At 34.5% G+C, this 24886-nt stretch overlaps 5 protein-coding genes across 5 annotated transcripts; 2 read left to right on the plus strand and 3 right to left on the minus strand.

Moving 5' to 3' along the window:
* Nucleotides 1-299: 299 nt before the first annotated feature.
* LOC134831684 (zinc finger protein 182-like) lies at nt 300-1500 on the minus strand. Its single transcript, XM_063845481.1, has one exon. It carries the CDS (start codon nt 1456-1458, stop codon nt 301-303), a length of 1158 nt encoding a protein of 385 aa, XP_063701551.1. The 5' UTR covers nt 1459-1500; the 3' UTR covers nt 300.
* Nucleotides 1501-1551: 51 nt separating this feature from the next.
* Nucleotides 1552-4974, plus strand: LOC134828968 (zinc finger protein 62 homolog). The gene is made up of 3 exons (XM_063841960.1): nt 1552-2858; nt 3040-4611; nt 4935-4974. Exons 1-2 carry the CDS (start codon nt 1623-1625, stop codon nt 4525-4527), a joined length of 2724 nt encoding a protein of 907 aa, XP_063698030.1. The 5' UTR covers nt 1552-1622; the 3' UTR covers nt 4528-4611; nt 4935-4974.
* Nucleotides 4975-7422: 2448 nt separating this feature from the next.
* Nucleotides 7423-9186, minus strand: LOC134831682 (zinc finger protein 737-like). Its single transcript, XM_063845479.1, has 2 exons — nt 9087-9186; nt 7423-9033 (listed from the first exon to the last, which is right to left on the minus strand). Exons 1-2 carry the CDS (start codon nt 9087-9089, stop codon nt 7465-7467), a joined length of 1572 nt encoding a protein of 523 aa, XP_063701549.1. The 5' UTR covers nt 9090-9186; the 3' UTR covers nt 7423-7464.
* Nucleotides 9187-9555: 369 nt separating this feature from the next.
* LOC134831685 (zinc finger protein 226-like) lies at nt 9556-10890 on the plus strand. The gene has a single exon (XM_063845482.1). The coding sequence runs from the start codon at nt 9688-9690 to the stop codon at nt 10795-10797; it is 1110 nt and encodes a 369-aa protein (XP_063701552.1). The 5' UTR covers nt 9556-9687; the 3' UTR covers nt 10798-10890.
* Nucleotides 10891-21557: 10667 nt separating this feature from the next.
* Nucleotides 21558-24886, minus strand: LOC134828969 (zinc finger protein 91-like). Its single transcript, XM_063841961.1, has 3 exons — nt 23416-24886; nt 22391-22924; nt 21558-22158 (listed from the first exon to the last, which is right to left on the minus strand). The coding sequence occupies exons 1-3, from the start codon at nt 24867-24869 to the stop codon at nt 21558-21560; spliced, it is 2589 nt and encodes an 862-aa protein (XP_063698031.1). The 5' UTR covers nt 24870-24886.

Consider the following 24886-nt stretch of genomic DNA (forward strand, 5'->3'; position numbering starts at 1 on the left):
ATGCTCACTTAAAATCGAGTTTTTCTCAGCAAGTCAATTTTTGATCGATTTCAAGCCTAAAATTGAATAAAAAGTTGCTCTGAAGATGATTTCCATTCATATTTTGTCAATTTTCGAACAAATAAAATTTAACTCGATTTTACCTCATGCTCACTTAAAATCGAGTTTTTCTCAGCAAGTCAATTTTTGATCGATTTCAAGCCTAAAATTGAATAAAAAGTTGCTCTGAAGATGATTTCCATTCATATTTTGTCAATTTTCGAACAAAAAAACCTTTTTCATTTTATTTTAATAATTTTATTAACTATTCAAACTCTCTTTCACCTCCTGAGTCATATTTTTCTTCCGCCACGCCTTATTCATGATCGTTCCTGGCGGCGGCAACTCAAATTCCGGATGTAATCTCGTCACATGATTCCTCATTAGCTGATTCGTGACAAATCCTCTTTCACAAACAGGACATTCGTATTCTGGCGCTCGATGCGACTTCATGTGAACACCCAAAGTTTTCTTCGTTTTAAACGTTGCCGGGCAAATTTTGCACGAAAATGGTCGAGCATCGCTGTGAGAAGCTTCGTGAAATCGCAAATTGTCGCGCGTTGTGAACGTTTTGTGACAAATTTCGCATTCAAAGGGAGTTTCTCGCGATTGTGGACGAAAAGTTCGAACAACATGATGTGGCTTTGGGTTATTTTTAATGTTTTCTGGTTGATTTTTGTCTTTCAGATGATTTTTACGGATATGTGAGAAGAGAGAAAAGCGACTTTTGAACAGGGAACCACAATAATCGCACTCGAAACAAGGATTCGGCTCACTTTCGGAACTTTTTTCACAAGAATCGTCTTCGATAATGACAATTTCCTCGTCAGTTTGGGCTTCTTCATCCTCGTAAGTTACTTCCTGTTGCTTGTTTGTCAATATTTTTTGCGTTTCTTCACACAAACGTCTTAATTCGTAGGCAACTTGTAGTTTGGCGGCACATTCTGGACAAATAATTGGCGGTTCATTCGGTTGCAATTCAAAATCCGTGCAAATTTTGAACATTTCTTGGTAAGTAACTTCCGTGTTGAACTCTGATGTGAGTTGAATTGCCTCCGAATCGCACGTTGAAAGGCAAATACGACACACAACATCAAGATTTAATACCAAAACTTCCTCAGTTTCTTCAATAATTGAGTCTTCAAACATTTCCGAGGTACTTTTTGACACATTTTCTGTAATTTCTTCAATTCTCGAGTCAAAAACGTCCGTTTCAGGCACAAAAATCAACCTTTGAGAATTTTCAATGGCTTTGGGCTTTCCTGTTAGAACATCCATGTGAAGGCGTTTCATGTGTTTTATCAAATTTGACGTCCTGCCATGATGACTGATGATTTTGGTGCAATGTTTGCAGGCAGCTCTCGCATCTTCTGTGATGTCAAAGTGCTTCCAAGCCGAAGATTTTACAGGTTTTTCCATAAAAAAAATTTGTAGAGCTCGAAAAAAGCAAGTTTAGCGGTAAATAAATCTTGGAATGACCTGAAAATGGAAAAACTGTCAAAAAATTTTATGTAAACAAAAACAAAACAGCGCGTCTTTTACCTTTTTAAGTAATTTGGGGGAGAAATTTCTTGCAAAAAATCATGGATCCCGCAAATTTAGAGGCCTTATGTCGTCTCTGCTTGCAAAAATTGCCGAAAAAACGCAAGGAATGCTACGAGTTCGACGAGTCCTTGGAAAAATATCCCGACACAACGTTCGCCGAAGCATTTCTCAGCTGCACGGGATGCAATATCCAGGAGCATGAGCCCCAACATATGTGTTTGTCATGCGGAACGGAGCTAATGATGGCCTTCGATTTACGTGTCAAGTGCTACCAAACGCAAGAAGTGCTCGATAAGCTATTTGAGACTGCCGTCAATGAGGAACCTTTGCTCGAAGAGCCTCCTTTCGAGTATGTCGAAGGCATTCCGACATCAAATTACGACGAATACGGTCAAGAAAGCATCATGGATGAGGAAATCGAGTACAAACCGGAGATAAAACCCACAAAAATTGTCGTCATTAAGAGAAAAAAGTCAGATTTGAACATAAAATCCCTGCCAGAAGTCATGAATTTCCCCTGCGAATACTGCGGAACGACTTTTAGAACTGAATCTGCGCTTAGAATTCATCACGAAACACATCATTCGGACCAAAAACGACTTGAATGTCCAAATTGCCTGCAACTTTTCTTCCCAACGACGTTCGAACCACACATTAAAGTCTGTACGATGCTTGATGTCGACTCAAAAAACGTCTCCGATAAACGACAAAAGGCCAAAAACTCTTCAAATCGCAAAGAAGTGTGTCCCATTTGCGCGGAAATACGTTCGCAGTACCACATTAAATGGCATATTGAGCGATCGCAGCAAATAGACGCCGAAGGCAACGTCATCACGCATCCTTACATCTGCGATATTTGTGGGGCACGAAAAACGGCGAAAAGTTACATCCTCCAGCACATCCGGAACGAACATTTGAACAAATTCGTGAAATGTCGTTACTGCCCGGCGGAATTTAAGCATCCGAGTACGCTTTATTCGCACGAAAGACGCGAACATACCGACAAATGTCCCCTGCTAAAGTGCAAATATTGCGATTTTATGTCGGCGACGCACTCCTCGTTGCGAGTTCACACCTACAGCAAGCACACGGGCGAGAAAAAACACGAATGCAACATTTGCTTTGCGAGATTCGTGACGAAATGGAAGCTGCAGGAGCATATGGGGAGTCATAGTACGGAAACGCCGTTCTCTTGTGAGGTCTGCGATGGCAAATTTAAGACGAAAGAAGGCGTGCGACGACATCAAACGAAGGTGCATGGACTTTACAAGATGAAAAGATAGAAAAAAAAAATTTTTTTATTAAAAAAATTTAACGTAAAAATAGAAAAAATTCATTTTTCAAACATTTTTGGTCCATTTTCCGTCGTATTTCATGATTTGTTGACAAACATTTCCCCGAATTTGGAGTGATTCATAGTAAAAATCAACATTTTCCCTTAAAATTTAATCAAAAATTGAATTTTTTAAGATGACGGAGACAAAAACGTGTCGTGCATGTCTCAAATCTCTCACGGATGATGGAAGAAATTTATCAGATCGCATTGAAAAAACGGAATTAGTCATTTCCTATCGTCAAGCCTTTGAAAAATGCTCTGGATATGAGGTCACAGATGACGAACCACAAGAAATTTGTAACGAATGTGCGTCAGAATTGCGATTTTCGCTTAATTTCAAGCAAAAATGTGAAGAAACTCAAGGAAAATTGGCAAATTGGTTGAGATGCAAGCAAGAAATTCGAGAAACTGTCGTCAAAATGGAAATTTTTGCGGAAAACATCAGTGTTGAAGAGGATTTTGATGATAGGCAAGATGATTTTAGTGAAAAACAAGATGATGTAGCTGAAAAACAAGATGATTTAGCTGAAAAACAAGTCGATATTACTTGTAAAAAAGACGATTCGAGTAAACAAATTAAGAATTTCAAGTGCTCTCTATGCGGAAAATGCTACAAAACTCGTCAAAAAATGTTGGATCACATGAATCGATCGCATTTGGAGAACAAAACCGAAACCTGTGAGTACTGCAAGCGGAAACAACATCCACAAGAGCTCGAAACTCATTTAAACCTTTGTTATATCGCGAGACTGAAGACAGGGAAGACAAAACGAAAAACCGGTTACACGAAAAAAGAGTCAAAAGTAAAAAATTGCAAAACTCGCACCATCAAAAGCCGCATTTGTCCAATTTGCGGCATGCTGGAGTCCATTTCTCACATTTCCATGCACATTGCATGCAAAATGCCGATAACCAAGAATTTTGTTTGCGACATTTGCGATGCTCAATTGACAACGATTCAAAGTATTCGGCGTCACATGTCGACAGTTCACCTGAAACTCGGTCACAAGTGCAAAAAATGCTCGGAATCCTTCGAAACGTCGCATCAACTGAACAAACACACGCGAATCGTGCATCCTGGCGTCTTGGCAATCATCAAATGTGAATTTTGTGGCGTCACATTCAACAATTATGCGTGTCTCCGGAAGCATCGTGCCCGTCATACCGGCGAAAAGTTCCATAAATGCAACGTTTGTGGCAAAGGGTTCGTGCAAAGTACGTCGCTGAAGAATCACATGGCGTCGCACAGCGATGAGCGTCCCTATCCGTGCGAATATTGCGGCTTGGCGTTCAAAACGACGAAACATCTGCGAAATCATCGGAAAAATCACGAAACGCACGAATACGAGTGCCCGGTTTGCGAGAAAACTTTTTCCACGAATCAGTATTTGAGGGAGCATCTGGCGAAACATCATCCGGAGTACGAGTTGCCGCCCAAAGGAGCGATTATGAACAAAAAATACCGGATCATGATGAAGGAAAAGCAGTTGCGGGAGGAGGCGTTGAGGCAGGGAATGCACTCGAAGCAAGTCGAGAAGATTGTTGTCACGGAGGTGCCGTCGTTGGAGGAAATGTTGCTCGTGCAGAAGCATTTTACGGAGAAATAAAAATCGGATGTCGAATAATTTAAGAGCGTTTTTGTACTTTTTTTCTCAAGTCAATTTTCAACCAACTTTTGATGGGTTTCAAAGGTTATTCATTCTAAAGTTGATTTCCATTCTATCAACCAACTTTTTATCGATTTTTGATCGATTTTATCATATGAAGCAAAAAAAGTACGATTTTATCATATGAGGAGCAAAAATCGTACTTTTTTTCTCAAGTCAATTTTCAACCAACTTTTGATGGGTTTCAAAGCTAAAATTAAATAAATATTCATTCTAAAGTTGATTTCCATTGATATCTGATCAATTTTTGATGAAATAAAAAAAAGTACGATTTTATCATATGAGGAGCAAAAATCGTACTTTTTTTCTCAAGTCAATTTTCAACCAACTTTTGATGGGTTTCAAAGCTAAAAGTTAATAAATATGCATTCTAAAGTTGATTTCCATTGATGTCTTTTCAACCAACTTTTGATCGATTTTTGATGAAATAAAAAAAAGTACGATTTTATCATATGAGGAGCAAAAATCGTACTTTTTTTCTCAAGTCAATTTTCAACAAAATTTTGTTGGGTTTCAAAGCTAAAAGTTAATAAATATGCATTCTAAAGTTTATTTCCATTGATATCTGATCGATTTTTTGTCAAATAGAAAAAAGTACGATTTTATCATATGAGGAGAAAAAAGTACGATTTTATCATATGAGGAGCAAAAATCGTACTTTTTTTCTCAAGTCAATTTTCAACCAACTTTTGATGGGTTTCAAAGCTAAAATTTAATAAATATTCATTCTAAAGTTGATTTCCATTGATATCTGATCGATTTTTGATGAAATAAAAAAAAGTACGATTTTATCATATGAGGAGCAAAATATCGTACTTTTTTTCTCAAGTCAGATGGGTTTCAGCAAAAATCGTTTTTGACTTTTTTTCTCAAAGTCAATTTTCAACCAACTTTTGATGGGTTTCAAAGCTAAAATTAAATAAATATTCATTCTAAAGTTGATTTCCATTGATATCTGATCGATTTTTGATGAAATAAAAAAAAGTACGATTTTATCATATGAGGAGCAAAAAAAGTCGATTTTAAAGTCAATTTTCAACCAACTTTTGATGGGTTTCAAAGCTAAAATTAAATAAATATTCATTCTAAAGTTGATTTCCATTGATATCTGATCGATTTTTGATGAAATAAAAAAAAGTACGATTTTATCATATGAGGAGCAAAAAAAGTACGATTTTATCATATGAGGAGCAAAAATCGTACTTTTTTTCTCAAGTCAATTTTCAACCAACTTTTGATGGGTTTCAAAGCTAAAATTAAATAAATATTCATTCTAAAGTTGATTTCCATTGATATCTGATCGATTTTTGATGAAATAAAAAAAAGTACGATTTTATCATATGAGGAGCAAAAATCGATTTTATCATATGAGGAGCAAAATCCTTTGTTTTTTCTCAAGTCAATTTTCAACCAACTTTTGATGGGTTTCAAAGCTAAAATTAAATAAATATTCATTCTAAAGTTGATTTCCATTGATATCTGATCGATTTTTGATGAAATAAAAAAAAGTACGATTTTATTATATGAGGAGCAAAAATCGTACTTTTTTTCTCAAGTCAATTTTCAACCAACTTTTGATGGGTTTCAAAGCTAAAATTAAATAAATATTCATTCTAAAGTTGATTTCCATTGATATCTGATCGATTTTTGAAGAAATAAAAAAAAGTACGATTTTATCATATGAGGAGCAAAAATCGTACTTTTTTTCTCAAGTCAATTTTCAACCAACTTTTGATGGGTTTCAAAGCTAAAAGTTAATAAATATTCATTCTGAAGTTGATTTCCATTGATATCTTATTGATTTTTGATCAAATAAAAAAAAGTACGATTTTATCATATGAGGAGCAAAAATCGTACTTTTTTTCTCAAGTCAATTTTCAACCAACTTTTGATGGGTTTCAAAGCTAAAATTAAATAAATATTCATTCTAAAGTTGATTTCCATTGATATCTGATCGATTTTTGATGAAATAAAAAAAAGTACGATTTTATCATATGAGGAGCAAAAAAAGTACGATTTTATCATATGAGGAGCAAAAATCGTACTTTTTTTCTCAAGTCAATTTTCAACCAACTTTTGATGGGTTTCAAAGCTAAAATTAAATAAATATTCATTCTAAAGTTGATTTCCATTGATATCTGATCGATTTTTGATGAAATAAAAAAAAGTAAGATTTTATCATATGAGGAGCAAAAATCGTACTTTTTTTCTCAAGTCAATTTTCAACCAACTTTTGATGGGTTTCAAAGCAAAATATTAATAAATATTCATTCTAAAGATGATTTCCATTGATATCTGATCGATTTTTGATGAAATAAAAAAAAGTACGATTTTATCATATGAGGAGCAAAAATCGTACTTTTTTTCTCAAGTCAATTTTCAACCAACTTTTGATGGGTTTCAAAGCTAAAATTAAATAAATATACATTCTAAAGTTGATTTCCATTGATATCTGATCGATTTTTGATGAAATAAAAAAAAGTACGATTTTAATAAAAAAAAAAGTACGATTTTATCATATGAGGAGCAAAAATCGTACTTTTTTTCTCAAGTCAATTTTCAACCAACTTTTGATGGTTTCAAAGCTAAAAATTAATAAATATTCATTCTAAAGTTGATTTCCATTGATATCTGATCGATTTTTGATGAAATAAAAAAAAGTACGATTTTATCATATGAGGAGCAAAAATCGTACTTTTTTTCTCAAGTCAATTTTCAACCAACTTTTGATGGGTTTCAAAGCTAAAATTAAATAAATATTCATTCTAAAGTTGATTTCCATTGATATCTGATCGATTTTTGAAGAAATAAAAAAAAAACATTTTTTGCTTTTGAGGACTTATGAAATGACTTCAAAGGAAATCTTTTTTTTTTAATTTAATATTCAACTGATATCGTTTCTTCGAGCTCTTCAATGCAAATTTTCGTCATTTCTCGTTTCATCTCGAATTCCGCCTTCTTCGCGTGCCACGTCTTATTCAAAATCGTTCCGCTCGGTGGCAACTCGAACCCCGGATGATTTTTCGTCACGTGCTGCCTCATTTGTTGATTCGTCAAATACGACTTTCGACACACGGGACATTCGTATTCGTGCGCTTTGTGCGTCTTCATGTGCGCTCCCAGGGCTTTTCGCGTCTTGAACGGCGACTCGCAAATTTCGCATTTGTGCGGTCTGGCATCGGAATGTGTCGCCTGATGGATTTTTAATTGGTTTTTCGTGACAAATCGCTTGTCGCAACGATCGCATTTGTGAGGTCGTTTCCCAAAATGAGCCGCTTTGTGCCTGATGAGACTCGGGGCACTCGCCGTTTGGAATTCGCAGTGTTCGCATCGCAGCATTTTCTTAATTTCCGGATGGAAACGTCGCATGTGAGCGGCAAGGATGCTTCGGGACTTGACTTGAACGTCGCAAAAGTCGCACTGGATCCGAAAATTCAGGTGAAGCGCTTTGATGTGGATGCCAATGCCGTTTTTTGTGGTTGCCCGGGCGCCGCAAATGTCACAAACGAAGGGTTTTTCGATAATGCGACCCGTTTCGTCGATGGCCTTCGAACGTGCAATGTGTCGATAGATGTGGTTGCGAGAAGCAGCCTTGCCACAGACTGGGCAAAGTTGCTGCACGATGGAGTGACGACGAGAACAGTGCATCATGTGAATATCGACGAGCTGCGGGAAGAATTTCATGTAGCAGAATTGACATTTTTCCGTTTTTAACGACGGATGGGAGGTTTTGTAGTGAGATCTCAAGGCTCTAACGGATTTGTAGACTAATCCACACGAGCTGCAACGAAAAATTTCCGTATTTTCATCAAAAACTGCATCTTTAGAAACATTTTTTGAACTTTTCGAACAAATTTCATTCAAATTTTCCTCAATTTCGACATTTTCATCGTCAATTAGCTCCTCTATCATCACAATTTCATCGTCATTTGCCTCAATATCAAGTTTTAATTGACTTCCTTCCTCCTCAAAAGCCTCTTGAGACATTAATTCGTCCAAAATTCGTTGCGTTTCTTCACATTTTTGACGTAATTCAAAAGCGTCGACTAATTTTGACGCACAATTCAGACACAAATTTTGCGGTTCATGCTCTGTCACGTCAAATCCCATTAATTTTTGGAAAACCTCGAGGTAAGTGACGTCATTGAAGTTCTTCAAACAATCCTGGAGACTAAAAAAATCTAATCCGGACAAGTCACAGAGGCAAATTCGGCACGACTGGTCCACAGTTTGTGTTTTCGGCTCGAAATTTGTCTCATTTTGGGGCGTTTCTTCAATTTCTTCGATGATTTCTTCTATCAAGGACTCGTTTTTGTGCTCTTTTTCAAAGTGTTTGACCAAATTTGTCGTTGATTTGTTGTAACTTATCACTTTTTGGCAATAATTGCAAGAAACAACCTGAGTTCCGAGGGTCGTGTAATGATCCAACACGGTAAATTCTGGTTTCTACAAAGAAATTTAGATGAAATTTTGATTTGAGAATAATTTTAAAGACTTACCATTTCTAAATTTTACAAATTTTCACAGGAAATTGTCTTAAAAACATTTAATTTTAACAAAAAAGGCGACTTACAATGTTTAAAAAATTTTTATTTGTTTGTTTTGTTCCATTTTCAGCCCGTTTCTCTAAAAAAAGTAAACAAAATGACAAAATTTCGTAACATGAAGTCAACAAAAATAAAAATTACCTGAAAATTTATCAAATTTAAGGATGACGGACGATAATAGAGTCTGCAGAGTTTGTCTCCAACCAGTAACTGACTACGTGAATCACATTTTCGATGAAATTCAAGTGGCAAATGACCAAAATTCATCGATTTCCTATGAAGAAGCCTTCGAAATTTGCTCTGGATATGCAATATCAGACCTCGAACCGCAAGTTTTCTGTGAAGAATGTTCCTCGGAACTCCTGATTTCCCTAAATTTCAAACAAAAATGTGAAAAATCGCAACAAGAGATGTCCAAATGGGTCCAAAAACGGATAAAAACTGAGGAGATCCAAATAAAAACTGAAATTTTTGTCGAAAATTTAAATTTTCTTGAAGAAACTGAGTCTCAAAATGACAAAAACATGAAAGTGACTCCAACTTTCACTCAGAAATGGAATCTCAGTCTGAAAATCAGACGAAAAATCGACGCGGCAAGTACCGTTCCAAGGAAAATCGAAGTTTCACGTGTGATTTGTGCGATCGGATGTACATTGAACGCAATAATTTACTGCAACATTACAACATCAAGCATCCCGAAGCCAAGACAGCCGTCTGTGATCACTGCAATAAGCTCCAATATCCCCAATTGATGACTTCGCATGTCCAAAGGTGTCGTACACGACTGAAAAACCTCCGTCATGCTGGAAAAAATCAAACTCCCATTCGAGGAAAGTACAAAAAGAGGGATCCCACGCGAGAAAAAGTCGTCTCACGTGTCAAATCGAAGGGACTTTGTCCAATTTGCGGCGTTGAAAGGTCCCAAAGTCACATAAAAGATCATCTGGAACGCCAGGCAAGCGATAACAAGCCCTTCATTTGCGACATTTGCGGCTCAAAGCTCTCATCGCGCATCGGAATCTTCTTTCACATGCAAGTGCAACACCTGAAAATCCCCTTTAAGTGCCGTTATTGCGACAAAGAGTTCCGAACATCGCAACAAGTCGAAACGCATACCCGTAAAATCCATCCGGAGCACAAAAAAGTGCTAAAATGCGATTTTTGCGAGTACACGACGGATTATCACACGTCGCTGCGAACCCATCGAGCCAAGCACACCGGAAAAACCTTCCATAAATGCAATATTTGCGGCAAGGAGTTCATTCAGAAGGAAAAATACAATTTTCATGTGGCTCTGCATTCGGAAGAGCGAAATTTCGCTTGTGAAATTTGCGGGGCGCGCTTCAAAACAAGACGTTACGTGAAAGTTCATCAGCGAACGCATTTCGAGAAGAATTACGAGTGTCCCGTTTGTCAAAAAACTTTTTCGGCAAACCAGCTGATGACGAATCACGTGAAAAATAAGCATCCGGAGTATCAGTTGCCGCCGCCGGGTACGATTATGAGCAAAAGTTACAGAAAATTAATGGCGGAAAAGAAGTTGAAGGAAGAGGCGATGAGGAAGGGAGCTGATCAAAGGACTGTGGATGCGATTGTTGTGCATGAAGCGCCGCCCATCGAAGAGTTGCACATGATTCAAAGTTTTGGGGCACGACATGATTAATGAATTTAGAATTTGAATTTAAATTTTCTTTAAAAAAAATTAATTTTCTTTTAATAATTTTTTAGTTGAAAAATTAAAATTTTTACAAAAAAAAAAAAAAAATTTTTTAGCGAAATGAGTTAGTTGAGTAAAATTTTTAAGGTTTGAAGAAATAAAAAAAATTGATCCAAAATCTTAAAATTTGCTTCAAAGTTTGGCTGAAAATTTTTAATTTTTTTTTAAACAATGAAAATTCTGTACAGAGAACAAAAATTAATTTAAAAAATATAAATTTTTGGACTTTTTCTAAATTTTGCGTTTCCGATGTACAGGAGCCATTTAAAGATGTTAGCAAAAAAAATTGATGAAAAAAAATCCTCTTATTATGAGGGCTCACATACCGATTTTTCAAAATTTTTTCAACTTTTGTAGATCACGGTTCTCCAGCTCAAATTGAAGGTTTTGGCATTAGAAACAACTTTTGTTTTGGACTTTTTCTAAATTTTGCGTTTTCGATGTACAGGAGCCATTTAAAGATGTTAGCAAAAAAAATTGATGAAAAAAAATCCTCTTATTATGAGGGCTCACATACCGATTTTTCAAAATTTTTTCAACTTTTGTAGATCACGGTTCTCCAGCTCAAATTGAAGGTTTTGGCATTAGAAACAACTTTTGTTTTGGACTTTTTCTAAATTTTGCGTTTTCGATGTACAGGAGCCATTTAAAGATGTTAGCAAAAAAAATTGATGAAAAAAAATCCTCTTATTATGAGGGCTCACATACCGATTTTTCAAAATTTTTTCAACTTTTGTAGATCACGGTTCTCCAGCTCAAATTGAAGGTTTTGGCATTAGAAACAACTTTTGTTTTGGACTTTTTCTTAAATTTGCGTTTTCGATGTACAGGAGCCATTTAAAGATGTTAGCAAAAAAAATTGATGAATAAAAATCCTCTTATTATGAGGGCTCACATACCGATTTTTCAAAATTTTTTCAACTTTTGTAGATCACGGTTCTCCAGCTCAAATTGAAGGTTTTGGCATTAGAAACAACTTTTGTTTTGGACTTTTTCTAAATTTTGCGTTTTCGATGTACAGGAGCCATTTAAAGATGTTAGCAAAAAAAATTGATGAAAAAAAATCCTCTTATTATGAGGGCTCACATACCGATTTTTCAAAATTGAGCTATACCACGGTTCTCCAGCTCAAATTGAAGGTTTTGGCATTAGAAACAACTTTTGTTTTGGACTTTTTCTAAATTTTGCGTTTTCGATGTACAGGAGCCATTTAAAGATGTTAGCAAAAAAAATTGATGAAAAAAAATCCTCTTATTTTGAGGGCTCACATACCGATTTTTCAAAATTTTTTCAACTTTTGTAGATCACGGTTCTCCGTCTCAAATTGAAGGTTTTGGCATTAGAAACAACTTTTGTTTTGGACTTTTTCTAAATTTTGCGTTTTCGATGTACAGGAGCCATTTAAAGATGTTAGCAAAAAAAATTGATGAAAAAAAATCCTCTTATTATGAGGGCTCACATACCGATTTTTCAAAATTTTTTCAACTTTTGTAGATCACGGTTCTCCAGCTCAAATTGAAGGTTTTGGCATTAGAAACAACTTTTGTTTTGGACTTTTTCTAAATTTTGCGTTTTCGATGTACAGGAGCCATTTAAAGATGTTAGCAAAAAAAATTGATGAAAAAAAATCCTCTTATTATGAGGGCTCACATACCGATTTTTCAAAATTTTTTCAACTTTTGTAGATCACGGTTCTCCAGCTCAAATTGAAGGTTTTGGCATTAGAAACAACTTTTGTTTTGGACTTTTTCTAAATTTTGCGTTTTCGATGTACAGGAGCCATTTAAAGATGTTAGCAAAAAAAAATTGATGAAAAAAAATCCTCTTATTATGAGGGCTCACATACCGATTTTTCAAAATTTTTTCAACTTTTGTAGATCACGGTTCTCCAGCTCAAATTGAAGGTTTTGGCATTAGAAACAACTTTTGTTTTGGACTTTTTCTAAATTTTGCGTTTTCGATGTACAGGAGCCATTTAAAGATGTTAGCAAAAAAAATTGATGAAAAAAAATCCTCTTATTATGAGGGCTCACATACCGATTTTTCAAAATTTTTTCAACTTTTGTAGATCACGGTTCTCCAGCTCAAATTGAAGGTTTTGGCATTAGAAACAACTTTTGTTTTGGACTTTTTCTAAATTTTGCGTTTTCGATGTACAGGAGCCATTTAAAGATGTTAGCAAAAAAAATTGATGAAAAAAAATCCTCTTATTATGAGGGCTCACATACCGATTTTTCAAAATTTTTTCAACTTTTGTAGATCACGGTTCTCCAGCTCAAATTGAAGGTTTTGGCATTAGAAACAACTTTTGTTTTGGACTTTTTCTAAATTTTGCGTTTTCGATGTACAGGAGCCATTTAAAGATGTTAGCAAAAAAAATTGATGAAAAAAAATCCTCTTATTATGAGGGCTCACATACCGATTTTTCAAAATTTTTTCAACTTTTGTAGATCACGGTTCTCCAGCTCAAATTGAAGGTTTTGGCATTAGAAACAACTTTTGTTTTGGACTTTTTCTAAATTTTGCGTTTTCGATGTACAGGAGCCATTTAAAGATGTTAGCAAAAAAAATTGATGAAAAAAAATCCTCTTATTATGAGGGCTCACATACCTATTTTTCAAATTTTTTTCAACTTTTGTAGATCACGGTTCTCCAGCTCAAATTAAAGGTTTTGGCATTAGAAACAACTTTTGTTTTGGACTTTTTCTAAATTTTGCGTTTTCGATGTACAGGAGCCATTTAAAGATGTTAGCAAAAAAAATTGATGAAAAAAAATCCTCTTATTATGAGGGCTCACATACCGATTTTTCAAAATTTTTTCAACTTTTGTAGATCACGGTTCTCCAGCTCAAATTGAAGGTTTTGGCATTAGAAACAACTTTTGTTTTGGACTTTTTCTAAATTTTGCGTTTTCGATGTACAGGAGCCATTTAAAGATGTTAGCAAAAAAAATTGATGAAAAAAAATCCTCTTATTATGAGGGCTCACATACCGATTTTTCAAAATTTTTTCAACTTTTGTAGATCACGGTTCTCCAGCTCAAATTGAAGGTTTTGGCATTAGAAACAACTTTTGTTTTGGACTTTTTCTAAATTTTGCGTTTTCGATGTACAGGAGCCATTTAAAGATGTTAGCAAAAAAAATTGATGAAAAAAAATCCTCTTATTATGAGGGCTCACATACCGATTTTTCAAAATTTTTTCAACTTTTGTAGATCACGGTTCTCCAGCTCAAATTGAAGGTTTTGGCATTAGAAACAACTTTTGTTTTGGGCTTTTTCTAAATTTTGCGTTTTCGATGTACAGGAGCCATTTAAAGATGTTAGCAAAAAAAATTGATGAAAAAAAATCCTCTTATTATGAGGGCTCACATACCGATTTTTCAAAATTTTTTCAACTTTTGTAGATCACGGTTCTCCAGCTCAAATTGAAGGTTTTGGCATTAGAAACAACTTTTGTTTTGGACTTTTTCTAAATTTTGCGTTTTCGATGTACAGGAGCCATTTAAAGATGTTAGCAAAAAAAATTGATGAAAAAAAATCCTCTTATTATGAGGGCTCACATACCGATTTTTCAAAATTTTTTCAACTTTTGTAGATCACGGTTCTCCAGCTCAAATTGAAGGTTTTGGCATTAGAAACAACTTTTGTTTTGGACTTTTTCTAAATTTTGCGTTTTCGATGTACAGGAGCCATTTAAAGATGTTAGCAAAAAAAATTGATGAAAAAAAATCCTCTTATTATGAGGGCTCACATACCGATTTTTCAAAATTTTTTCAACTTTTGTAGATCACGGTTCTCCAGCTCAAATTGAAGGTTTTGGCTCCAGCTCAAATTGAAGGTTTTGGCATTAGAAACAACTTTTGTTTTGGACTTTTTCTCAATTTTGCGTTTTCGATGTACAGGAGCCATTTAAAGATGTTAGCAAAAAAAATTGATGAAAAAAAATCCTCTTATTATGAGGGCTCACATACCGATTTTTCAAAATTTTTTCAACTTTTGTAGATCACGGTTCTCCAGCTCAAATTGAAGGTTTTGGCATTAGAAACAACTTTTGTTTTGGACTTTTTCTAAATTTTGCGTTTTCGATGTACAGGAGCCATTTAAAGATGTTAGCAAAAAAAATTGATGAAAAAAAATCCTCTTATTATGAGGGCTCACATACCGATTTTTCAAAATTTTTTCAACTTTTGTAGATCACGGTTCTCCAGCTCAAATTGAAGGTTTTGGCATTAGAAACAACTTTTGTTTTGAACTTTTTCTAAATTTTGCGTTTTCGATGTACAGGAGCCATTTAAAGATGTTAGCAAAAAAAATTGATGAAAAAAAATCCTCTTATTATGAGGGCTCACATACCGATTTTTCAAAATTTTTTCAACTTTTGTAGATCACGGTTCTCCAGCTCAAATTGAAGGTTTTGGCATTAGAAACAACTTTTGTTTTGAACTTTTTCTAAATTTTGCGTTTTCGATGTACAGGAGCCATTTAAAGATGTTAGCAAAAAAAATTGATGAAAAAAAATCCTCTTATTATGAGGGCTCACATACCGATTTTTCAAAATTTTTTCAACTTTTGTAGATCACGGTTCTCCAGCTCAAATTGAAGGTTTTGGCATTAGAAACAACTTTTGTTTTGGACTTTTTCTAAATTTTGCGTTTTCGATGTACAGGAGCCATTTAAAGATGTTAGCAAAAAAAATTGATGAAAAAAAATCCTCTTATTATGAGGGCTCACATACCGATTTTTCAAAATTGAGCTATACCACGGTTCTCCAGCTCAAATTGAAGGTTTTGGCATTAGAAACAACTTTTGTTTTGAACTTTTTCTAAATTTTGCGTTTTCGATGTACAGGAGCCATTTAAAGATGTTAGCAAAAAAAATTGATGAAAAAAAATCCTCTTATTATGAGGGCTCACATACCGATTTTTCAAAATTTTTTCAACTATTGTAGATCACGGTTCTCCAGCTCAAATTGAAGGTTTTGGCATTAGAAACAACTTTTGTTTTGAACTTTTTCTAAATTTTGCGTTTTCGATGTACAGGAGCCATTTAAAGATGTTAGCAAAAAAAATTGATGAAAAAAAATCCTCTTATTATGAGGGCTCACATACCGATTTTTCAAAATTTTTTCAACTTTTGTAGATCACGGTTCTCCAGCTCAAATTGAAGGTTTTGGCATTAGAAACAACTTTTGTTTTGGACTTTTTCTAAATTTTGCGTTTTCGATGTACAGGAGCCATTTAAAGATGTTAGCAAAAAAAATTGATGAAAAAAAATCCTCTTATTATGAGGGCTCACATACCGATTTTTCAAAATTTTTTCAACTTTTGTAGATCACGGTTCTCCAGCTCAAATTGAAGGTTTTGGCATTAGAAACAACTTTTGTTTTGGACTTTTTCTAAATTTTGCGTTTTCGATGTACAGGAGCCATTTAAAGATGTTAGCAAAAAAAATTGATGAAAAAAAATCCTCTTATTATGAGGGCTCACATACCGATTTTTCAAAATTTTTTCAACTTTTGTAGATCACGGTTCTCCAGCTCAAATTGAAGGTTTTGGCATTAGAAACAACTTTTGTTTTGGACTTTTTCTAAATTTTGCGTTTTCGATGTACAGGAGCCATTTAAAGATGTTAGCAAAAAAAATTGATGAAAAAAAATCCTCTTATTATGAGGGCTCACATACCGATTTTTCAAAATTTTTTCAACTTTTGTAGATCACGGTTCTCCAGCTCAAATTGAAGGTTTTGGCATTAGAAACAACTTTTGTTTTGAACTTTTTCTAAATTTTGCGTTTTCGATGTACAGGAGCCATTTAAAGATGTTAGCAAAAAAAATTGATGAAAAAAAATCCTCTTATTATGAGGGCTCACATACCGATTTTTCAAAATTTTTTCAACTTTTGTAGATCACGGTTCTCCAGCTCAAATTGAAGGTTTTGGCATTAGAAACAACTTTTGTTTTGGACTTTTTCTAAATTTTGCGTTTTCGATGTACAGGAGCCATTTAAAGATGTTAGCAAAAAAAATTGATGAAAAAAAATCCTCTTATTATGAGGGCTCACATACCGATTTTTCAAAATTTTTTCAACTTTTGTAGATCACGGTTCTCCAGCTCAAATTGAAGGTTTTGGCATTAGAAACAACTTTTGTTTTGAACTTTTTCTAAATTTTGCGTTTTCGATGTACAGGAGCCATTTAAAGATGTTAGCAAAAAAAATTGATGAAAAAAAATCCTCTTATTATGAGGGCTCACATACCGATTTTTCAAAATTTTTTCAACTTTTGTAGATCACGGTTCTCCAGCTCAAATTGAAGGTTTTGGCATTAGAAACAACTTTTGTTTTGGACTTTTTCTAAATTTTGCGTTTTCGATGTACAGGAGCCATTTAAAGATGTTAGCAAAAAAAATTGATGAAAAAAAATCCTCTTATTATGAGGGCTCACATACCGATTTTTTTTCGAAAGCCATTTTTTCAAAAAAAATTGATGAAAAAAAATCTCTTATTATGAGGGCTCACATACCGATTTTTCAAAATTTTTTCAACTTTTGTAGATCACGGTTCTCCAGCTCAAATTGAAGGTTTTGGCATTAGAAACAACTTTTGTTTTGGACTTTTTCTAAATTTTGCGTTTTCGATGTACAGGAGCCATTTAAAGATGTTAGCAAAAAAAATTGATGAAAAAAAATCCTCTTATTATGAGGGCTCACATACCGATTTTTCAAAATTTTTTCAACTTTTGTAGATCACGGTTCTCCAGCTCAAATTGAAGGTTTTGGCATTAGAAACAACTTTTGTTTTGGTCTTTTTCTAAATTTTGCGTTTTCGATGTACAGGAGCCATTTAAAGATGTTAGCAAAAAAAATTGATGAAAAAAAATCCTCTTATTATGAGGGCTCACATACCGATTTTTCAAAATTTTTTCAACTTTTGTAGATCACGGTTCTCCAGCTCAAATTGAAGGTTTTGGCATTAGAAACAACTTTTGTTTTGAACTTTTTCTAAATTTTGCGTTTTCGATGTACAGGAGCCATTTAAAGATGTTAGCAAAAAAAATTGATGAAAAAAAATCCTCTTATTATGAGGGCTCACATACCGATTTTTCAAAATTTTTTCAACTTTTGTAGATCACGGTTCTCCAGCTCAAATTGAAGGTTTTGGCATTAGAAACAACTTTTGTTTTGGACTTTTTCTAAATTTTGCGTTTTCGATGTACAGGAGCCATTTAAAGATGTTAGCAAAAAAAATTGATGAAAAAAAATCCTCTTATTATGAGGGCTCACATACCGATTTTTCAAAATTTTTTCAACTTTTGTAGATCACGGTTCTCCAGCTCAAATTGAAGGTTTTGGCATTAGAAACAACTTTTGTTTTGGACTTTTTCTAAATTTTGCGTTTTCGATGTACAGGAGCCATTTAAAGATGTTAGCAAAAAAAATTGATGAAAAAAAATCCTCTTATTATGAGGGCTCACATACCGATTTTTCAAAATTTTTTCAACTTTTGTAGATCACGGTTCTCCAGCTCAAATTGAAGGTTTTGGCATTAGAAACAACTTTTGTTTTGGACTTTTTCTAAATTTTGCGTTTTCGATGTACAGGAGCCATTTAAAGATGTTAGCAAAAAAATTGATGAAAAAAAATCCTCTTATTATGAGGGCTCACATACCGATTTTTCAAAATTTTTTCAACTTTTGTAGATCACGGTTCTCCAGCTCAAATTGAAGGTTTTGGCATTAGAAACAACTTTTGTTTTGGACTTTTTCTAAATTTTGCGTTTTCGATGTACAGGAGCCATTTAAAGATGTTAGCAAAAAAAATTGATGAAAAAAAATCCTCTTATTATGAGGGCTCACATACCGATTTTTCAAAATTTTTTCAACTTTTGTAGATCACGGTTCTCCAGCTCAAATTGAAGGTTTTGGCATTAGAAACAACTTTTGTTTTGGACTTTTTCTAAATTTTGCGTTTTCGATGTACAGGAGCCATTTAAAGATGTTAGCAAAAAAAATTGATGAAAAAAAATCCTCTTATTATGAGGGCTCACATACCGATTTTTCAAAATTTTTTCAACTTTTGATTTTTCAAAATTTTTTCAACTTTTGTAGATCACGGTTCTCCAGCTCAAATTGAAGGTTTTGGCATTAGAAACAACTTTTGTTTTGAACTTTTTCTAAATTTTGCGTTTTCGATGTACAGGAGCCATTTAAAGATGTTAGCAAAAAAAATTGATGAAAAAAAATCCTCTTATTATGAGGGCTCACATACCGATTTTTCAAAATTTTTTCAACTTTTGTAGATCACGGTTCTCCAGCTCAAATTGAAGGTTTTGGCATTAGAAACAACTTTTGTTTTGGACTTTTTCTAAATTTTGCGTTTTCGATGTACAGGAGCCATTTAAAGATGTTAGCAAAAAAAATTGATGAAAAAAAATCCTCTTATTATGAGGGCTCACATACCGATTTTTCAAAATTTTTTCAACTTTTGTAGATCACGGTTCTCCAGCTCAAATTGAAGGTTTTGGCATTAGAAACAACTTTTGTTTTGAACTTTTTCTAAATTTTGCGTTTTCGATGTACAGGAGCCATTTAAAGATGTTAGCAAAAAAAATTGATGAAAAAAAATCCTCTTATTATGAGGGCTCACATACCGATTTTTCAAAATTTTTTCAACTTTTGTAGATCACGGTTCTCCAGCTCAAATTGAAGGTTTTGGCATTAGAAACAACTTTTGTTTTGGACTTTTTCTAAATTTTGCGTTTTCGATGTACAGGAGCCATTTAAAGATGTTAGCAAAAAAAATTGATGAAAAAAAATCCTCTTATTATGAGGGCTCACATACCGATTTTTCAAAATTTTTTCAACTTTTGTAGATCACGGTTCTCCAGCTCAAATTGAAGGTTTTGGCATTAGAAACAACTTTTGTTTTGGACTTTTTCTAAATTTTGCGTTTTCGATGTACAGGAGCCATTTAAAGATGTTAGCAAAAAAAATTGATGAAAAAAAATCCTCTTATTATGAGGGCTCACATACCGATTTTTCAAAATTTTTTCAACTTTTGTAGATCACGGTTCTCCAGCTCAAATTGAAGGTTTTGGCATTAGAAACAACTTTTGTTTTGGACTTTTTCTAAATTTTGCGTTTTCGATGTACAGGAGCCATTTAAAGATGTTAGCAAAAAAAATTGATGAAAAAAAATCCTCTTATTATGAGGGCTCACATACCGATTTTTCAAAATTTTTTCAACTTTTGTAGATCACGGTTCTCCAGCTCAAATTGAAGGTTTTGGCATTAGAAACAACTTTTGTTTTGGACTTTTTCTAAATTTTGCGTTTTCGATGTACAGGAGCCATTTAAAGATGTTAGCAAAAAAAATTGATGAAAAAAAATCCTCTTATTATGAGGGCTCACATACCGATTTTTCAAAATTTTTTCAACTTTTGTAGATCACGGTTCTCCAGCTCAAATTGAAGGTTTTGGCATTAGAAACAACTTTTGTTTTGGACTTTTTCTAAATTTTGCGTTTTCGATGTACAGGAGCCATTTAAAGATGTTAGCAAAAAAAATTGATGAAAAAAAATCCTCTTATTATGAGGGCTCACATACCGATTTTTCAAAATTTTTTCAACTTTTGTAGATCACGGTTCTCCAGCTCAAATTGAAGGTTTTGGCATTAGAAACAACTTTTGTTTTGGACTTTTTCTAAATTTTGCGTTTTCGATGTACAGGAGCCATTTAAAGATGTTAGCAAAAAAAATTGATGAAAAAAAATCCTCTTATTATGAGGGCTCACATACCGATTTTTCAAAATTTTTTCAACTTTTGTAGATCACGGTTCTCCAGCTCAAATTGAAGGTTTTGGCATTAGAAACAACTTTTGTTTTGGACTTTTGTTAAATTTTGCGTTTTCGATGTACAGGAGCCATTTAAAGATGTTAGCAAAAAAAATTGATGAAAAAAAATCCTCTTATTATGAGGGCTCACATACCGATTTTTCAAAATTTTTTCAACTTTTGTAGATCACGGTTCTCCAGCTCAAATTGAAGGTTTTGGCATTAGAAACAACTTTTGTTTTTGACTTTTTCTAAATTTTGCGTTTTCGATGTACAGGAGCCATTTAAAGATGTTAGCAAAAAAAATTGATGAAAAAAAATCCTCTTATTATGAGGGCTCACATACCGATTTTTCAAAATTTTTTCAACTTTTGTAGATCACGGTTCTCCAGCTCAAATTGAAGGTTTTGGCATTAGAAACAACTTTTGTTTTGAACTTTTTCTAAATTTTGCGTTTTCGATGTACAGGAGCCATTTAAAGATGTTAGCAAAAAAAATTGATGAAAAAAAATCCTCTTATTATGAGGGCTCACATACCGATTTTTCAAAATTTTTTCAACTTTTGTAGATCACGGTTCTCCAGCTCAAATTGAAGGTTTTGGCATTAGAAACAACTTTTGTTTTGGACTTTTTCTAAATTTTGCGTTTTCGATGTACAGGAGCCATTTAAAGATTCAGTGTAAAAAGGACTAAACGCTCAACCACTCGTTGAGGTTTTCACTATTTTCATCAATTTTTTTAGAACGATTGCTCTAAATTTTACTTGTAAATAATATTTTAAGTCTCAGAATGAATTTTAACACTTGAAATTAAAATTGGACAATTTTGGAAAAAAAATTATCACCTTCAAAAATTCTTTTAAAAAAATAAAAATTCCATTATTTTCTTTTATTTTTCATGAAACTCGTTCCCTTTGGCGGCAATTCGTAATCCGGATGCATTTTCTTCAAATGTTGCACCGTCAAGTAATTCGTTGTAAAATTTTTTTGGCATACCGGACATTCATAATTTTTCTCTTCATGCACTTGCTGCACGTGATTCGTCAAGTTTGGATAATTTTTGAACTTTTCTCCACAAAAGTCGCAAACATACGGTCTCTCGTTCGAGTGTGACGTCATGTGTTTGTCCAAAGCGCTTCTCTGAATGAATCCTTTGTCGCAAATTTTGCATTTAAAGAACGTCTCGCCGGTGTGCGTGGCTCGATGGAGCTTCATGTGATACCGATTCAAGAATTTCCTGCCACAAAAGTCACATTTGATGTCTTGTTTGTCCTCAGGATGGTCGAAACGAACGTGTTTTCGCAGCAGAAAAGCTGATGGAAATTCTTTTTTGGCAATGACAACATCGCTCTGGCAGTCGTAGATGAACTCGTTTGATGTGACGACGAATCGCGGTTTTGTCTTGTAAAAATTTTCCGCAAATATCACAAGTAAAGGGGTCTGGAGCACTTCCTGTGTGTTTGGCAATGTGAATTTCCGACTTTAAAAGACCACAAATGGGACACAAACGAAGATTTTGTGATTCAGAAATCGGTTTTTTTGTACTTTTGATCTCATCAACTGCTTGTTTCTTTCGTTTTTTGTTCAAACAAAGGTTGGCATGTAGCTTTAACATTCGTGGATGTACCACTAATTTGCAATAAGGACACTTTTCTTTGTCTTCCGGGTGTTTTTTGTTGTAATGAAACGACAAATTGTCCCGTGAGCTGTACCAAAGTCCACAAATTTCGCATTGAAACTGTTGATTTTTCTTGTATTTCTTCTCTTCATCAGGCGGGCGACTCTTACAAACCTTCTTGTGGGCATCCAAGAGTTGCGGATGTTGCAACTTTTTGCAAAATTGACATTTTTCGGTGAGATTTTCGGGATGTGCGTTATGCATGTGATTCCTTATAGACTTGAGACACTTGAAAACAGCTTTACACAAGTCACATTTCCATATTTCCTCTTCAAATTTGGAATTTTTCGTCGAATCAGGTTCATTAAACTCCAAATTCGTAAGTGGTTCAGCGAAAATTTCAACTTTTTCCTCTTTGATTTCGACATTTTTCAGGTATTTGAGCATTTGGTCCTGAGTTTTTTCACATTTTTGCTTGAAACGGTAGGCGTGAAAGAGATCTCCGGCACATTCTTCGCAAATTTCCTGAGGTTCAGATGGATTAATGAAATATCCGGAACATTTTTCGAAGGCTTCTTGGTATGTCACGGGTTTTTCGACATCTTCAAGCGATTCGGTGAGTCTGCAGCTTCCAATTGACAAAGGTTTGAGACACGCTCGACAATTATTTTGAATTTCCATTGCGGTTTGTGGCTCAAAAATTCATGTTTATTGTTTACAATTCGAAATTTGAGCGGAATTTGAGTGAAAAATGGAATTTTAATGATTTGTTTACCAACAAATCGTCGATTTCGGTTTAAAAATTCAACATAAACGGTTGGATATCACTGATTTTCGATACATTTATACTTAAATATTCAGGCAACATGATCTTTTGAAGCTCATTAAGGTCAATATTTGGCAAAAAGTGTCTTCAAAACTAATTTTTTGTTGTTTCGGGGCGTCTTTGATGAGAAAATAGCGTCATATTCATCATGTTTGGGTTGAAATTCGTTCGAACCCTAAAAAAAATTTAATAAAAAAATTAAAGTTTCGCAAAATACTTACCCAGAAGCCCTTTTACGTATTTATTCAAGCCTTAAAAAGCCAAATTTCACATTTAAAAAAATTTAATTCCTTTATTTTGCGACAATTTTCTTCATACTCGTGCCCTTTGGCGGCAACTGATACTCTGGATGTGCCTTTTTCAGGTGTTGCAATATCAAAAAATTTACTGCAAATGCTCGATCGCATAAAGGACACTCGTAACTCTTCTCGTCATGTACTTGCTTGATGTGTTTCTTCATATTTTTCTTCGTTTTGAACGTGGCGCCGCACAATTCGCATGGGAATGGCCTCTCATCGGAATGTGTCGTCAAGTGATTATCATAGGAGGTCTTCAGAATGAATTCTTTTCCACAAATATTGCATTGGAAAAACCTTTCGCCGGTGTGCGTCGCTCGATGTTTCTTCATGTGATACGTATTCAAGAACGTTCTTTCGCAAAAATCGCATTTAAAGACTTCTTTATCCTCAGGATGGTCGTATCTCACGTGTTTCAGCAGCAAATGCGGTGTTGGAAATTCTTTTTTGCAATGACAACATTTCACGGGAAGTCTCAAATGAACCGTTTTAATGTGCCGTCGAATACTAATCTTGGAATTCATGACTTTGCCACAAATGTCGCACACGTAGGGATCGTTTCCGTTTCTCACGTGCTTGATGATGTGCGCTTCTGTCTTCAGCAGGCCACAAATCGGGCATAATCGAGGTTTTTTCGCGTCAGGATCCGGCGTTTGCGTGTCTTCATCGTCATTTTCGAACAAAAATCGCTTCCGTCGTCGTCGTTTGGTCCAACAAATATTTATGTGTGACTCCAGCATCTTCGGATGGAACGACATTTTGCAATGCGGACAACTTTCCTTCTCTTCCGGATGCTTTTTCTTGTAATGAATTGCCAAAATCTCCCGTTTTTCGTATTGCGACCCGCAAATTTCGCATTTAAAGGGTCTGTAAGTACTTTTTACCTTTTTTTCTTCGTTCAATTTGGGTCTCCGCCGGCAAGATCTCAAATGTGTCAGCAACAACTGCGGAAATTGCAGTTTTTGGCAATAGGGACAACTTTCAGTGCGAGTTTCGGGATGTTTTCGCAACACGTGCTTCTCGTAGTACTCGCGACACTTGAAAATTATTTCACAAATCTCGCATCGCCAATATTCCCAATTTTTATTTTGACTTTTTTCCGGTTCTGGAGGCTCTGGATGAACTTCTGGCTCGAGCATTTCCATCGTGACAATCGGTTCAGCGAATATTTCAACATTTTCTTCCTTGATTTCGACATTTTTGATCCATTTTAGCATTTGATCCTGAGTTTTTTCGCATTTTTGCTTGAAACGAAAGGCGTGAAAGAGATCTCCGGCACATTCTTCGCAAATTTCCTGCGGCTCCGATGGGTTGATGAAATATCCGGAACATTTTTCGAACGCTTCTTGGTACGTCACGACATTTTCAAGGCCTTCAAGAGCTTCTGAGAGCTTAAAATTACGAACAGATAAGGGTTTAAGACATCCTCGACAGCTTTCAGCAACTTCCATTCCAAGATTTTTGACTA

This window comes from Culicoides brevitarsis, chromosome 2 (genome assembly GCF_036172545.1).
Source record: "Culicoides brevitarsis isolate CSIRO-B50_1 chromosome 2, AGI_CSIRO_Cbre_v1, whole genome shotgun sequence".
Classification (NCBI taxonomy): domain Eukaryota; kingdom Metazoa; phylum Arthropoda; class Insecta; order Diptera; family Ceratopogonidae; genus Culicoides; species Culicoides brevitarsis.